The sequence below is a fragment of the Sorex fumeus genome, unplaced genomic scaffold (genome assembly GCF_029834395.1).
Source record: "Sorex fumeus unplaced genomic scaffold, SorFum_2.1 ptg000003l, whole genome shotgun sequence".
NCBI classification, from domain to species: Eukaryota; Metazoa; Chordata; class Mammalia; order Eulipotyphla; family Soricidae; genus Sorex; species Sorex fumeus.
In genome coordinates, this window is record NW_026606060.1 from 52121286 (window position 1) to 52138695 (window position 17410).

General features: G+C 39.8%; 1 protein-coding gene across 2 annotated transcripts in view; it reads left to right on the forward strand.

Annotated features, from left to right (window-relative positions):
- Nucleotides 1–16725, forward strand: part of WASHC4 (WASH complex subunit 4) — a 53451-nt gene extending 36726 nt beyond the window's left edge. For both annotated transcript variants that reach the window (XM_056117308.1, XM_056117316.1), the window contains 9 exons: nucleotides 712–846; nucleotides 2441–2549; nucleotides 3965–4031; nucleotides 6593–6679; nucleotides 6965–7112; nucleotides 10814–10910; nucleotides 11646–11842; nucleotides 12144–12243; nucleotides 14371–16725. In XM_056117308.1, coding sequence (XP_055973283.1) covers nucleotides 712–846; nucleotides 2441–2549; nucleotides 3965–4031; nucleotides 6593–6679; nucleotides 6965–7112; nucleotides 10814–10910; nucleotides 11646–11842; nucleotides 12144–12243; nucleotides 14371–14438 — 1008 coding nt within the window. In that variant the 3' untranslated portion in view covers nucleotides 14439–16725. The remainder of the gene's footprint in view (nucleotides 1–711; nucleotides 847–2440; nucleotides 2550–3964; nucleotides 4032–6592; nucleotides 6680–6964; nucleotides 7113–10813; nucleotides 10911–11645; nucleotides 11843–12143; nucleotides 12244–14370) is intronic.
- Nucleotides 16726–17410: the final 685 nt, after the last annotated feature.

The following is a 17410-nucleotide window of genomic DNA, read 5'->3' on the forward strand; positions in this document are numbered from 1 at the left end:
TGGTTGGAGGAATTGTTCGGCATGGGAGATGCATACTGAAAGTGATAAAGGACCAAACGTGATAACCTGTCAGTATCTGTATCGCAAACCATAATGCCCAAAAGTAGAGAGAGTGTATGGGGGAAATGGAGGCAGGGAGTGCATGGAGGCAGGGAGAGAATTGGAAAGGGAAGGTATAGTGGGGACATTGGTGGTGGGGATTGTGCACTGGTGGAGGGATGGATTTTTTATCATTGTATGATTGAAACTCAAACACGAAAGCTTTGTAATTGTATCTCACAGTGATTCAATAAAAAAAGAAAACAGAAAATAACTCTTAGTCCTTTTAAGAGAATGTTTTCTATTTTTTCCCTTTGGTAGTAAAAATATTTATGAGGAGCTTACAGAAACATTCTATAAAGTTGAGATATTAAACTAACATTTGGGGCTGGTGTGATAGTACCAAGGGTAGGCTAACTTGCCTTACATGTGGTGAACCTGGGTTAGGTCCTTGGAACTCCCCTGAGCACTGCTGGATTTGATTTCCAAATAAAACCCAAAAACCCTAACAGTTAATTATTTCAGGTTCAGTGTGAATTAGCTTTTATAAATACTAAGCTTTATAAAGTGTAACACAAATTAGACAGAAAATTGTTGAACATAATTTGACTTAGATAATTGTCATTTATGTGACATTCTTTTGTGTTAATTTCTAAAATTATTATTTTGTAGGTTAATTTCACCTACCAGTTTTTGAAAAAGAAGTTCTATATATTCAGCCAATTTATGTATGATGAGCATATCAAATCTAGACTGATTAAAGATATTCGGTTTTTCCGGGAAATCAAGGACCAAAATGATCACAAGGTATTTTAAATATTCTTTAATCATAGTTTGATTCAACTGTTGTATATATAGTGTTTATATAGTTATATAACATACATTACATACTAATGCTAAATCTATCTCTATGGGGTTTTAGTTTTTAAATTTCTACTTAACATCTCCAAGATTTGACCTTCAAATTTTCTTACACAGTTTTGAGTTCTTCAGTCTTTTTTCTTACACAGTTTTGAGTTCTTCAGTCTTTAAAGGCAAAAATCAAACCACCATTGTAGCTGGTGATTAATACTCTTTATTTTAAAGTGATGCAGAAAATATTCATGCAGTTTTGAAACATTTAAACAGAGAGTGTCTTTCCTCTACTTTTCTCTCACATTTCTGTTTTTGAATGTATTTCCTTTTAAGGTACTTTTCATGTTTGTGTTAAACATTGGCACACACGTATGTTGCCTTTTATTCCTAACAAAAGTAATGTCCTCATCACGGTTCACTACATTCAAATTGATCTTATTCCTTTTATCAATTGATAATAAAGGGTAGGAATGATAATAAAAAATAGAATTTTAGGGGCCAGAGAGATAGTATACTGGGTAAGGCTGTTACCTTGTGCTGATGGGAATTTGATCCTAGGACCCCTTCAAGGAGTGATCCCTGAACACAGGAGCAATCCAGGAACACAGCTCCTAGTTAAATTTTGGTTAAATTTTGACCGTAAATTAAGAAAATTAAAAATAACATTTTAATTATTCTTCTTAATATTCCCCTAGCCCCTATATTTTAATATATTAGTTGGTAGTTGCTCAGAGTCAAAACAGCAAATTATTACTTTCTGTTGCCCTTTAGCAGTGATAGGTTTTACACTGATATTACAGATTTTATTCATCAACACAGAGTTTCATGACCTCTGTTTTGTATTTGGCCGTACCCAGAGTGTTTAGGACTCACTCCTGCCGCGCTGGGGGGCCAGGGGCTGTGCTGTGCTGTGGGTCTAACCTGGGTCAGCTGCATGCAAAGCAAGAGCTTTACAGGGTATGCAGAAGCTATCAGTATTCAGAGAAATAACCATATATTATCGTACAAGAATTGTTTCCTCTTGTTACTGACATAAAATAATTATTTTCTAGATTTTTTTAGTCAACTAAAACTTTGAAAAATTATATTTTAGTTGGTGGTGGTAACTGGAGATATTAGCTAATAATGTGTTATTTGGCAGGAGTGTGTTTACTAGTCCCTAAATGTGTTCAACTTACAGAAACTAGGTCACACCTCTTTGAACATGTTTCTAGGAGGGATTGGTTCCTTTTACCTATTTGACAGAGTAGTTGAGTCACAGGAGATTAACGGTGGTGGTGGGAAACTGAGGTGCATTGGCATTGAATATTACTTGGCTTATGTCATAGAGATATTTATATTTGCCCTTTAACATTGATAGGTTTTGTGATTATATGTACATTTATATGTTTGTGTGTATATATATATAGTCATACATAAATTGTCATTAGGTTTGAATATCTTTTTTGTGAAATGCTTGAAATTTGAAAGGAAAGTGATACTGGCATAACAGCCATTTTATGTTTTCTCTATTAATAAGAGGTAGTATTAAAATGATCTTTCCTAGTATCCTTTTGAAAGAGCAGAAAAATTCAACCGAGGCATCAGAAAACTTGGAATAACCCCAGAGGGACAGAGCTACCTTGATCAGTTCAGGCAGCTCATCAGCCAAATTGGTAAGTTATTGAAAAGGAGTTGGGAAGTAAACCCCCCGCCCCCTCCCCCCCTTGTATCTCACATATCAGCTATGAAAAGGGAGTTTGTCATGTGATTCCTGAGTTTAATTTGGTCATACTAATTTTTTTTTCTTATCAAAAGCTTTAAAAGTATAGTGGGCCAGAGAGAGAGAGAGAGCATGTGTGTGTGGGGGGGGGAGGTCAATAGGGGATGAGGGACAGAAAGAGAGAGAGGGAGACAGACAGACAGACAGACAGACAGACAGACATTTTCCTGGCAGCATTTTCCTACTTAGTCGGGGACTGGGGTGGAGGCAATGGAGACTTGAGTAGTGGAGCTTGAGACCAGGACAGGGTCAGGGACATGGCCATGCAAGCTGTGTAGATCTTATTCTGAGGTGGAAACCACTGGGTGTATTTTCAGAACAGGAGAGAGGTGCTCTGTCTTAGGGAGTTAATAGGGCGTTTCTCAGTGGCCCTCGGGTGACCCAGAGAAGATGGGGTTAGTGCTCGGGCTGAGCAGTGTGGCAGTGCTGTTGCCTGAGGTGTGGGGGCCACCAGGGTCATCAGAGCCAGTAGTGTTTAGGAGCCCCCAGACCTGTACCAGGCAGTGCCGAGAGCTCCACCCTGCAGGGGGGTGAAACTTGGGGCCTCAAGTTTCAAGACGGGCATCATTTCTCCTTGTGCTGACTCCTCAGTCTTGCAGCTTGAAAGCTGCTAAAGAGAGGATAGGTGAGTTGTAGTTGGGGGAGTGGGCAGGGTGCTAGTGATGGAAATGGGGACACAAGGAGGCCATTGTATACTACAGTGCTTGGCCAGAGATTGGCCTGTAATTCGCCAATGAGTTCCAGAGTGTTGGAGGAAGAAGGGGTCGGGGTGACTTTGAGTTATCCGAATGAGCAAACGGAAGGGAGGACATGTCAGTTTCGAATGGAGGAAATATAATTGGGGGCAGAAATCTTAAATTTGACTTGGACATGTTAAATCAGAATGATTCCTCGATATACAATGTGTTGGCCTTAGATTTTCAAAAACAGCTTAGTGATTATTCCAGACCAGAGAGCATCATCTTGGTGGGCAGCGAGTAGAAGTTCTGGCCATCATTTCCAGTGGCATGGGGGGAAACTATCGATTGTTAAATGTTGGGTTTATAAAATAATGTCATTATTATTCTGAGAAAGTTGCACTTAAAATACTTAACATGGTTATATGTACATTTGTATTTTAGTGCTGAAATACGTAACAGTTTGACTTTTATGGAGCAAGAATTGAAAGAATTGAAATAATGTACTGTAGAATCTCCTGAGAAGTAGAAGTTGAAGCCTTGTATTTGATCACTCTGTGTAACTATTTCTGATGATTAGAGTTTAGACTTCTTTATACAAATGCCTGATTTTTGCATGTATGTTTTTAAGGTAATGCTATGGGCTACGTACGAATGATAAGATCTGGAGGTCTTCATTGCAGCAGCAATGCCATTAGGTAAACGTTTGCCTTTCGACATTAAAAATTTTTCATGTCTTTTTTTTTTTCATTGAACTGTGTCCTTTAAAACCTTTATTTCCCTAAATGTAAATAAATGCAAACAGGATCAACATTTCTTTTCTTCCAAGCTCTGTTTATAGTTCCAAGAAGTAAACAGTCAATCACTGCCCTGGAAAAATGCCAGTGGGTTAGAGAGAAAGTGCAGTGGGTAAATTGCTTCCATTGCAGCTGGCTGACCCACATCCAATCCCAGGCACCACATACAGTCTCCCGAGCCCTGGCAGGAGTGATCCTGGAGCACAGAGCCAGGAGTAGATCCTGATCACTGCTGAGTGCACCCCACACCAGTGAAAAAATTTCTGCAAGCCTCAGCCACATATAATTTTTTTTTAATGTAGGAGTACTGCTATTTATTTAGCCACTGATTAGCTGATTGAATTGGGCATGAACTCCACCTTACTCTTTATTTTTTTTCATAGTTTTATTTATTTGTTTATTTTTCGTCTTATATTTATTTTTATATTTATATATTTATCGGGCTGGAGCGATAGCACAGCGGGTAGGGCGTTTGCCTTGCACGCAGCCAACATGGCCGACCCGAGTTCTATTCCTCCGCCCCTCTCGGAGAGCCTGGCAAGCTACCGAGAGTATTCGATATGCCAGGCACAGTAACAACAAAGTCTCCAATGGAGACGTTACTGGGCCTGCTCGAGCAAATCGATGATCATCGGGAGGGCCTGTTTTTTTTTTTTTTATATTTATTTATTGAATCACTGTGGGAAAAGTTACTAAGCTTTCAGATTTAAGTCTTGGTCATACAATGATCAAACACCTCTCCCTTCACCAGTACTCATTTTTCCCCACCAAGAACCCCAATATACCCCCCTCCTACCTCTCCCAAAGCCTGTGAGGCAGATGATTTCCGCTTAACTCTTCTCTACATTGATTACACTCATCATTTCGACAAAAGATGCACCATTATTGTTTAGAATTCCCCCCCCCCCCCAACAATCAGAATCACTGAAAAGGCATTGCGAAATACTTTGTTTTCCATAGCTAGTCATGAGAATTATATAATGTTGCGTGGCCGCTATTGCGGCCACGCAATTTTGGATTTCTGCAAAGAGCCAGATAATCACAAGATTGGTTTCTGTGCATCTGGTGTTATGTCTGTGCCGGAGAGCCGCTTGACGGGGGCAGCTTGTGACCTCAGTAGGGCGTGAAGGATGAGCCGGTACTGCCCCCCTTCTCTGCAGTTGCCCCATCACCGCCGGCTCATACCTGGCTTTCCTATAAGCTCTGAGGCGGCGGCCACCTTGCTGCTGGGGGGGAAAAGGCGGAAGGGAGCAACACCCTTTCCCTCCCGGGGAGGCATGGCGCTGTAGTTTAACGCATGGTCCATTCACTTTTCTGCCCCAAGCTGCCGGGCTCTGGATTAAGTCCTTTTGCCTCTGGATTCATGTCAATTTTGTTTTAAGTAATATTACAGTTGAAGACTGGATTTTTAGATAATATACAGAAAAAACTCATTCTATTGGTTAGGTATTTTTTCCCTCAAAATTTTAGAACTATAGACCTTTAAAAATCTATTTCTCTTAGTTATAGGTGTTTTATTTTATAATGATGCATTTCATTTATTTATTAGATGGGTTGAAATAGAAAAAAATAGTGTAACATATTTGTTTTCCTCTATTAGATTTTAAATAAATTGGGGTTTTTTTTTTCAGTCTAAAGTTGTTTTTCTTTTTTTTTCAATTTCTATTAGTGAAACACCATGAGGTACCGTTGTAGACTTACAAATTTTTGTGCTTGGGTTTCAGTTATACAATGATCAAGTACCCATCCCTCTACCAGTTCCCATTTTCCACCACCACAGATCCCAGTATCCCTCCCACCCCTCATCCCCCTCATCCCACCCTGCCTCTGTGGCAGGGCATACCGTTTTATTCTCTCTCTCTCCTTTTGGGTTCTGTGGTCTGCAAGAGAGGCATTGACTGGTAATCATGTTTGGTCTATAGTCTTCTTTCAGCATGCTTCTCCCATCCTGGGAGGATCCTCCCAACACCCTTTATTTGGTGCTCCCTTCTCTATCTGAGCTGCCTTTCCCCCTAGCATGTGTGGCTGGCCTCCAAGCCATGGAGCAAACCTCCTGGTACTAATCTTGGCCACTCTTGGGTGTTAGTCTCCTATTTTGTTACTTTATGTTCCCCATAGGTGTTTTATTTTGTTAGTGCAGTTTTTTAAATAAAGATTATGTAATTTGGGAGGGGGATAGAAAAATAATGCAGTGGTTAAGCAATTTATAAAAAATTGGTTATATCTAGAACTCATTTATTATTTTAACTTTATGCTGCACCTAACAGTGACTGGCTCTACTGTACTATCTTTCTGGTCCAAAATTTTAATTTTAGAGCGTAAGCAATGTTGCTAATATACCATATGAAAGGTTCTTTACAAACATGCAATTAATGATAAAGTCTTACAGTAGCATTTTCACGTCTGTGTCAGTTGTGCGTGTTAACTTGTTTTGATAAACTCCTTCCCAACTTCTTGGGTAGATTTGTTCCTGATCTTGAAGATATTGTAAATTTTGAAGAACTTGTAAAAGAAGAAGGTCTTGCAGAAGAAACATTAAAAGCAGCAAGGTAAGAGGATTTCTGTCCCATTCCTTGTGGGTAGAACACGAAGTTCTCTTTAAGTTTCGAGATGCCCTTCATAGTTTACTTTAGGGACTAGGGTTGTTAAATAAAGTGATTTTTGAACGCGTATGAAAATGAAGTCATTCTGAACTCCAATGAAATTTATTTAGTGATTTCTTCTGGTGTTTTGCTTTTGAGTGCTTTCATTCATTTACATTGTTAAGAGATAGATTGAAAAGCCATGCCTGCCTGCCTTTGAGCCAATACTTTTCAAACTTTTTTACATCTTAGGCATTTAGATTCAGTCCTCAGTGATCACACTCGGAATTCTGCAGAAGGTACAGAGTATTTCAAAATGCTTGTAGATGTTTTTGCACCAGAATTTCGAAGGCCAAAGAATATTCATCTCCGAAACTTCTATATCATCGTTCCCCCTCTGGTAAATATTTTTGTGAATTTAAAATATTCTAAGTGATTTTTTAAAAGGTGCTGAAAAGCATGTGCAGTTTCTTTGCAGCAGGAAATTTATAGAACCTATATTGTGATTTTCTGATTGTAAGTAAAACTGATCTTGGGACGTGGTCTAGACTTTTTACTTAAGAGCTTTGAAGATGAGATTTATTTATAGTTAAGATAGACTGTTAATAACTACTAGGAGATTCTTAGTGCAGTTTTAATCACTGAAGTATATGCCATTGTAAGTCCTGTAATTGTGCTGAATTACAGAATCATAAGTGATGAGTTGGGCTAAACTGTGTTGCCATTTCTGTTGTATCTATTGAAAATGTACTATTGGAGGACATTTTTTCTCTATTTGGTAGTAAATATTAATATCCATCCTTAATTTTTACTTCTTCCTCTTTATCATATCTTGCTCTAATTCTATAGTTGCCATCTAAAAATAGCTCATATTACCCAAAATTCTATTATAAAACGTTTACCCTGGTGGGGAAAATTAACTCAAAAGAGGTAGCAGTAAGAATTATATTTTCCTAATAGTGAAGTTTTTTTATTAAAGTGATAAATGCTTAGTTCTAAAATCCAAAACATCACTGCTTTTGCTTTTGTCTTTATTATGAGGTAACATTTTCAAGGGCTAGAGTGTAGTACAGCTGGTAGGGTTTGCCTCACACCCGGCTCAACCAGATTCATTCCCTGTCACCTCATATGGCACCCCAGGCCTGCCAGGAGGGACCCCTGAGCACAGAGAAAGAGTAAGCCCTGAGTATTGCTGGCTGTGACCCCCCCCCGCCCCGCCAAAAGTAGCATTTTATAGTGTTGCCTATTAACTTGTATCTTATGTATAGTAATTGCTATTCATTGAAAGTAGCTGATAAAGAAATCTGTGAGTAGCCCTGATTCTTTCCAACTATACTTAAAATGCGTTGTTAGTGCGGTGTCAGAATTATTATGTTAAAACTGATGTAGCAAAAATGTCCACATTCTTCTGAAAGCACAACTTTTCACCTTAAGACAGAATCAAACTAGAGACCAGTCTAAATTATACTTTTGGTAACAGTTTTGATAACTGGGTGAGTTTTCATTATATCTTGTTTTAATGTTATTTCATTTTACAGTGTATGTGTGGGTGTGAGTTTTCATTGTATTTTAAAATGTTATTTTGCAATGTGCACCTGCGTGCATGTGTGTGTGTTTGTGTGTCTGTGTGTGTTTATCCATCTCTTCCATCCATCTCCAAACTAGGCATCCAAACTAGGCCTCACCCATGCAAGCCAGTCCTGGACTACTGAACTCCACCTGGGGTTCTTCACATTTCTGTATGTCAAAGACGGTACACTCAGGCCCTGGTAATAGAGTTGGGACCATTTGTAGGTTTGCAGAAGATTAGAATTTTGCAAGGCAGCTGTCAGAATGAGTTGGTAGGGGAGAAGATGATGGATTAATAGCACTACGAAATGTGTAGGACACTGCTCTTGTAATTGAGCTTACAATCTAGTTCTGGAAAAATAGGTAAACATAAATGGAATAAATAGTAGGGATTTAAAGGAATTGATAAATATTTCAGTTTTGTAGGCAAAGATAATGAAATTTGATACTTTGGTTTCAGTATGGGAGAAAATGGTACCTACCAAAGTGTATTATAGCATTTTTTTTATAAAGCTTTCATATTTGGAGTTCAATCATACAATGATTGAACACCCATCCCTCCACCAGTGCACATTTTCCACCACCAGTGTCCCCAGTATCTGTTGTCCTCCCCTCCATCCCAACTCCCTACCCTCCCCCTGCCTCTGTGGCAGACAATTTCCCCTATACTCTCTACTTTGGGGCATTACAGTTTGCAATACAGATACTGAGAGACTATCACGTTTGGTCCTTTATCTACTTTCAACACACATCTCCCATCCCAAGCAATCCCTCCAACCATCATTGACCTAGTGATCCCTTCTCTATCCCAGCTGCCTTCTCCCCCAGCTCATGAGGCAGGTTTTCAACCATGAAGCAAAATTCCTGGCCCTGTCTACTGTCCTTGGGTGTCAGTCTATCATACTATTTTTAAGAAAATCTTTTTCTTTATCCCTCTAGAGCCATGTTACCTGTTTGTAGCCACCTGGCCCCTAAATTAAAGTTTTATAAAATAAAAGATCCAGTTCTTCAGTTGTGTTGGCCACATAGCAAGTACTCTTATGTGACCCGTGACCTCCCCGTGTCTGTCTCACTGTGCGTGAACTGTGGACTCACTCTGTCTCTCCGGGTGTGACCCGTGTCCTCACTGTATGTGTTTGCCTGTGCATGACCTGTGGTCTCAGTGCATCTCTGGCATGGTTGAGTGCTTCTCCCGAGTTTAGCATGGAATGCAGTTTGCGCCCATATGGGCCTTGTAACAGGATGGGGCCCGGGACAAATTTGCCAACAGTAAAAGGTTTCTGAAAATGTGATGACCCAAAATTGAGTCAAACTTAAATGTGTAGTGAATCCGAGGCTACTCTGGCAGTGCTTACATGGTGCATTTCTCAGGCAAAGAGGGTTGTTTGTGTAAAGCTTCAGGCGCCCTGCTCTAGAGGAAATGATGGGATTCATTTTCTTCTCATAGTAAGCTTCATTAAATATTTGTTGGATATGCCACCCGAGTAGGTATTTCGGAGATAATTTTTAAGAGAAGTGCTGTTGGAATTTATTCAGCTGCCATTTTCACAAAGAATATGACAGGAAATAGTATTTTAAAATAAATTGTATGGGGTTTGGAGAGAGAGTTTAGCTGGTAGGGTCCTTACCTTGCACACTGCCAACACAGGTTTAGTCCCCAGTACCCCATACAGTTCCACGAACCCTGCCAGATTCTTTGAGCACCTTCAGATGACGCCCCCAAACCAAAAATAATCGGATGGGATGGGGAAGGGTTTAAAAATAGTATAGGAAGTAAGTCACTTGCTTTACATTTGGGTTGGCCACAGCCCTTGATTCAATCCCCAGCACTGCATCTGATCCCCTGGTCATTTCCAGGGGCCACTCCTAAGCAGGGAGCTAGGAATAGCCCTAAGCACTGTAGCTGAGGGTGCCCAGATTGGGTGGATGGAGATGGTTACCATCTCCATCATTACCTGTGCTCATGCTTTGAAGTCAGAGAGCCCTTCTTTCTGATTCCAGCTTTTGCTTAGAGTGTGACTTTGGGTAAAATATTAAACCTCTCTAGGGGCTGGAGCAATAGCACAGCAGGTAGGGCGTTTGCCTTGCACACAGCCGACCCAGGTTCGATTCCCAGCATCCCATATGGTCCCCTGAGCACTACCAGGGGTGATTCCTGAGTGCAGAACCAGGAGTAACCCCTGTGCATCACCGGGTGTGACCCAAAAAGCAAAACAAATAAACAAAAAACCTCTCTAGCCTCAGTGTCCACATCGGTAAAATCTGCAGCAGATTTTAAAATGAGCCATATATAAGCTCTGCTTGGGTAAGTGATGAGTGGTGCGGTGCTTATGCTTAAAGGACTTGAAAGAGATACTTGTACATTTTGTCACCGCTACAGTGGCTTTTGATATGAAGCAGATACTTGAAATGTAAAGAGTAGAACAAAAATTTAGACCAGATTTGTGTATAGTTTTTAAAATAACTGCCTTTGGAATAAATTCCAAAATTATTCTTAGAACTGTTCTCTAATACGCTTTTATATCTTTTTAGACCCTCAACTTTGTAGAGCATTCCATTAGTTGTAAGGAGAAATTGAATAAAAAAAATAAAATTGGAGCCGCTTTCACTGACGACGGCTTTGCCATGGGTAAGCTTATTGGAGTAGTCTTCACATTAATACTATGTTCCCCTAAAGATGGGTGTTTATGAAGATTTGAGGATTGGTGATTGTGCTTCCCACAGATTTTCACAAGCAACATTTACTGTTCTTTCAGCCAAGTAATCTGATTGGTGATCATTGTTTCCACTCTTTGTAACTTTCATTCATTCCCCCTTGTTACTGGAGTGGCATAGTTAGTTGGAGTTCGTGGTGGTTTTGTAGTGAGAGAGCATCTTGTACTGGGCTATCCGATAGCTTCCCAAGCTCATGTCAGTTTAGTAGTAGAAGTTCTTCTTCATCCTTACAGACTTGTTATTTCGGTACCACTTTTATAGCCATTCCCTTCCTCCTTCCTTCCCTCCCCCCCCCCCCCCCCCCCTTGTCTTTGGTTCTTTGTCGTGTTTTATGTTGGGCTGTTTGTTTGGGGCCCACACCCTGGAGGGTTGTTGTCTGCAGTGCTGAGGATCAGGCCTGGGCTTCCTGCATGCACAGCATCCTATCTGGTCGGCCCGTTGTGCTCTCTCCAGCCCAGAGTCTTGTCTGGAAAAGGAGGCATTCAGTCGTGTTGCCTAGCTTGTCTTTTTTTTTTTTTTTTTAGCGAAATGTCTTTTGAGAGGGGATTGGTTCAGAATGGCTTGTTTCGTATTAGGAGATCCTGTTGCAGGAGTGGAGTAGGACCATGTACTCACTGAAGTGTACCTTTGGTTTGGTTAATGGCTGCAGGTGTGGCTTACATTCTGAAACTTCTGGATCAGTACCAGGAATTTGACTCCCTTCACTGGTTCCAGTCTGTGCAAGAGAAGTACCTGAAGGAGATGAGAGCAGTCGCCAAGCAACAGAACGTGCAGTCGGCTGGTCAGGATGAGAAGCTGCTGCAAACCATGAATCTTACTCAGAAACGTCTAAATGTGTATCTGCAGGTAGAGGACAAGTTGGCTTTGGCTTTGTGATAACAGTTGTTTCAGTTGATACCGGAGAAAAGCAAATTGTATGGAAACCCCTATCTTAAATGAGGAGAATAATGGTTAAAAAAAGAACGTGTTTTTAAATGAGTAGTTCTTGGGAGCCATTGGACTTAGATCTTAACAATGGATGGTTTTCTCTCAGTTCAGGTTTTGAATTTTTGATTTACTAGAAGTAATGATACTAGATATGGCAATTTTGATATTCTTGTTGTGCCATATGTTTTCACATTTTATTTATAATTTTTTATTTACTTAGGAATTTGAGTTGCTCTATTTCTCACTGAGCAGTGCAAGAATTTTCTTCAGAGCTGACAAGACGGCAGCTGAAGAAAACCAGGAGAAGAAAGAGAAGGAAGGTCAGTGAGTGGATTAAAGTAGGAAAGACCAAGAAATCCTTTTCTGGTAGTAGATACTTAGAGCCCTTTTATTTGTCTAGACTTCCAGCTTCCTTATCCTTTTGAAAAAGAATACAGCCCTGTCAGTACAGTTCTTTTTGTAGGGGTAGGGAGCACCTGATGGATGTCAGGGCTTGGTCCTGGCTCTGCACTCAGGACTTACTGGTTTACTCCTGGCGAGCGTGGGGGACCATTTGGGATACTGGGGATTAAACCCATGTTAGCTGTGTACAAGGCAAATGCCCTGCCCACTATACTAACCTCTCTGACCCTTCAATATGCATTTTCATGGAAGTCATCAAAGCTGAACTGGAAAGAAATGTGCAGCTTAGCTTTGCATTCTGGGATAGCTGTTGATTTTTCTCTTAATTTATATAAAATGGAACAGGCCCCGTCCCTCCCCCCTCCCTCCCTCTGCTCCCCTCTGCCCCTCCCCATCCCCACTTCTGCCTCTTCTCAACCTGCATATGAGATTGAGAAGGAGCTAGTCAGCAGAATTAGAGCTTACACACTTGTGTTGCTGAAGGCACACTGCTGCACATCCGACATCGGGCGAGATGGGATAGGTGATTTTAGTATTTAAAAATACTGCTTAGTATTTCATGTTTAATAGCTGAAGATGCTTAATTTGGATAGACCACTTCTATCAGCTATCATATTTTCTGATAATGCTTCATAAATTACCATTTATTAGTTAGGAGTGTATGCAGGCAGGTTTGGAATTCAGGTTAAACAACAATTACATGCTTTAAAAATAATTCCAGATTTTTCCGTAGAAAATACTCAGTATTTATTACCTGCAAATACGTCTTTTTAGGTTCATTTTTTTAGGGTATGATATTTGTCAAATTTTTGCAGCATTTAGCAAAAATTTAGCCAAGCCATGTATAGGAATGAGTTATACGGTCTATGAAGTGTGGAGAAATTCAGTTACTGCTTAGATTTTATTGATGCTCCAGAACTTTGTCTATGGTCCCAGGAGACTAGATGTGCTTTACAAGGTAGATTGAGTATTTGCCTTAAGGCCTAAAGCATTAAGACAAATCAAATAAACCTTTGCGTTTTAGTGAGTGTCTTTATTGTGGTTGTTTCTTCCTAATGAACGTTCCGGGCTTCCTGGTGGCGTGTTTCATATCAGGCAGAATAGGTTGATGTGCCTGTGTGGTGGTTGTTAGGGACTCTGTTTTATTGCTACGAAAAGTAATGCAGTCATGGGTGGGGAATACATAGGCAGAGTATTTTTCATCAGGCCAGGGAGACAGTATGGGTGTCATGGCACATGTGTCCAGCCCTGATTTGACCTCCCCTACCATCTGCCACCTGGGTGTCACAATTGTGGCCCTGGAAGCACCTGGCACTGCAGAGCAGCTGCTGAGTGTGGCCAGCGAGGTTGGCTAGGTACCGCCAAAGGTCTCCTGGCCTCTCCGAGCGCCTCTTCAAAAAAAATTTCTCAGGAAGTAACATGTACATGTGACATTCTGCACAAAATGTTGGTAGGAATTTATTTTCTTACTATCACAATTAAAAAAAAAACACCCTGGGGCTGGAGTGATAGTACAGCGAGTAGGGCGTTTGCCTTGCACGTGGCTAACTCGGGTTCGATTCCCAGCATCCCATATGGTCCTCTGAGCACCGCCAGGAGTAATTCCTGAGTGTAGAACAAGGAGTAACCCCTGAGCATCTCCAGGTGTGACCCAAAAAGCAAAAAAAAAAAAAAAAAAAACCCCTCCTTTAACATAAAAATATATATGGGGTGAATCATTTACTCTGTACCATTTTTGCTGTGCGTGTGCATCCCATTTCCTATGCTCCAGTGGCTTGGTCTGGGCACGACTGGGACATCCAGCGCAGGGGGAGTGTGGCTGCAAACCTGGTGCGTCCTCTCTCTGTGCTCCTCTTCATTAGAACCAGTCACAGGTTGCACTTACCATATTAGCCTAGTCATAGGTTGCGCTTAGAATACTTAGCCTTGTGGAGTTTTTTTTAAGGTATTTTAATTTATAGTCTGCTTTGTGATGGAGAGATAGTTGGTCATTGTAACATGTTTTAAACAGACACGCCCATTGTTAATTTCATTGTTGCTTGCAGAAGACGCTAAAGCCAGTGATGGAGCCCTGCCAGACAACGCAGTGGCTGTGGATCCTGTGGTCAAATGATACTGAAGGGCAGGGGCAACCCTGTGAACCCATCAGCACTCCGTCATGTCACTACCAGTGCAGTGGAGGAAGTGTTTCCTGGGCTACATCGCTGGCAGTCTTTGGATGCTGCAGCTCTTTAAAGACAGTGCTCTACAGTTAAGTCCATTCTTCTGAAGTTCTAGTTTTCAGAAGTTGAGAATGAGATTTTTTCTTTTTTTTTAACCTGGTATTTTTGCCTGGATTTTAGGCTGGAAACGATGTGCCTACAGTTCCTCGCAGTGAAATTGTGAAGTTGTGGCAAATCCAAATCCCTAGACTGCCACCTCCTATTGCTTGTTGTCTTGTGAATGTTTGTAATTTGTATTTAATAGGTCTTCGATCCGTATTTGTCTCTGTCATTGGAAATTCAGTGCATATACTATGTTCAGCTAGTAAATACGTTTTTAAAAATTTTTGGTGGTGCTGGGTAGTAAATACATTTTAAACAAAAGGAATTGAGCCTGAAATTCATGAGGCATATGTATCAATATTCTTATGAAAGGAATCTGTATGAATATGGTTTTGATACTAGAGGTGAGACCCAAGTCTGTTATGTCCCTTTATATACAGTATAAGCTGATTCTTTGTTAATTTCATGTGACTCACATAAGCTGCTGATGTCTTTCAGGAGACATTTTATAACTAGTTTACATTGCTTTGAAACATTAACCTCCAGCAACTGCTTTCAGTGTAAGACTTAATACGCAATATGAAAGGAAACTCAGATAAAGCCATAGAGTCATCTGAAGAGTCCCCTTTTGGTTGAAGGCACTATATATGATAACAGAGGAAATGGAATGAATTATTATTTCTACATCTAAACTCAGGTTTTTGTCTACATTAGGTTGAATTGAAATCCTGGTGATAATTTGAAAAGACCTTTTTCTTTAAACCAAGTATAATCTAAGACATCAGATAAGCACTGTGCGGGCTTTTGAAAAATATATATATATATGTATACTGAACTACTCAAAAATTTCTCAGTAACTGATCTAATAGTACTTCATTGTCACAGTGGTAGATTCTGATATCTACACAATGAAGTTCTGTTAGATCAGTTACTGATTGAAAAAGTACAGATTTTTGAGTAGTTCAGTTCCTGTTAAACTACTAGCTTTATTTTTGTAAAGGTTCTATCACGTCGTAGTTAATGGTTCATGAAGACCTCCAGTCTTTAATGTCTACAGGGATGCCTTTACAATGAAGGAGAGAAAGTGAGTCTAACAGGACATGCATTGCTAACACCCTTGGGGGAGTACTTGATTATTCTGATTGCTATTGCCTACTAAGAACAGACTTGTCTGGGTAAATCTCACAAATCACCCTCACATTGCTGCCGGGGTTCCAGCGCTGCAGCAGGAATCCAGTGACCCCCCCACCTCCTGCAGTCACTGTGACCAGAGAAACTTTCCCACCCCAAGGGAAATACTTCTACTCTTTGTAGTCAGAAGAAACAGAACTCGGTAGGAAATGTTTCTCATTTATTACGTAGACATGGCTTAACGGAATTACGAACATCGATGGATTAAGGTTTGTAGTATTTGTAATTCATGCTGACTGTAGAAATGGCCCTAAAGCATGCTGCATTAATTCATAATTTATATTTCCATTGCTGTAAATCTTTATATTAATGCTCTTGCATTTGATGGTGTCGAATTTGTCACCATTTCCTAGAAATTGTTTTTCTTTGACTTCCCTAAGAATTTCATCTCTCAATAGGGATAAAAATGTAACTAGAAAAGAATCAGATGTTTCTGTTTATTAGCCCCACATGTCAGTTATTTTATCTCCACATGGATGGAATTCTCATTCTCAAGAAGAAAGTGACAGATCATTATTTTGCTTTTAGTTCAAATAAAGTTATTGTAGTTTGAATAATGGTAGTAAATCGATACATTTGAAACATAAAATCTCTAAAAAGATAATGCATATTTAAAGCTATTAACAGAATAATAGGGCTTGAGTGTATTTATACCTAACATAATAGACACATTTGGATGATGGTTTTTCCTTGATAACATGTTAATGTTAACATTTAATTTTTTTCATAATACTGTAATTTAAAATTAGTGAGCATCCTTTGAAAATTCACAGAAAGCTTAATATGTGCAAATTCTCAGGAATTAAAGAGTAATCATAACATTGTTCTAATTACATTTTGTAAGAGATGGCAACTTTGTTATTGACTTGAGTGGGGCTTCCTGGGCCCCAGTTCTAAAGAATACAATATATAATAAAATATTAATAAATATAATTTCAAAATATACTTCCCCCGGATGTTTATGTTCAAAATAGAATGTCTTCAAACCAGCAGTCTAAGTAGTAACTTTTTTTAATTTCCCTTAATATAATAAAATATATGGACTATGTCCTTGAAAAGATTTCTGGCTATTCAGGCCAAAAATTTCAAGTATGAAGTTGGTATTTGGCTCCTCTCCATATGTTCCAAGTGAAGAACTTTGGTGTTGTGGGTTTTTTTTTTTAAGAATCATTTTTATATCTTTTGTTTTTCTCTAAAATTAAGAGAATGCACAAATACTTCATTGTAAATCTTAGTCCTGAGAAGGGATCATTAGTTCATAATGCAAAGTATTGGGAATAACTTTGCTGTCACTTGCAAACATGAATTGAACCTAAACAATATCAGTCTTCTAAATGCTATTCTAGAGACGAGAGACAAGCCTTCTATAGACTATACTGGAGAAACTGTTTTGGTAAGGTCAAGGCTAGTGCTCCTTTTTTCTTAAGAAATCTATAAGATTGTGGGAATGATGAGAAAACCATCACACATTCTGTCATGATACACTTTTATTCCGGATAAGTCAAAGGTGAAAAGGAAATTGTGGTGGTGCCAGGAGTTAGACTGCCAGCCTGCAAGTCTCAAGCAGGGGAGCTGCTGGACTTGGGCTTCGTGCGTGGGGGGTGGGGGGGGCACTGGGGTTGAACTCATG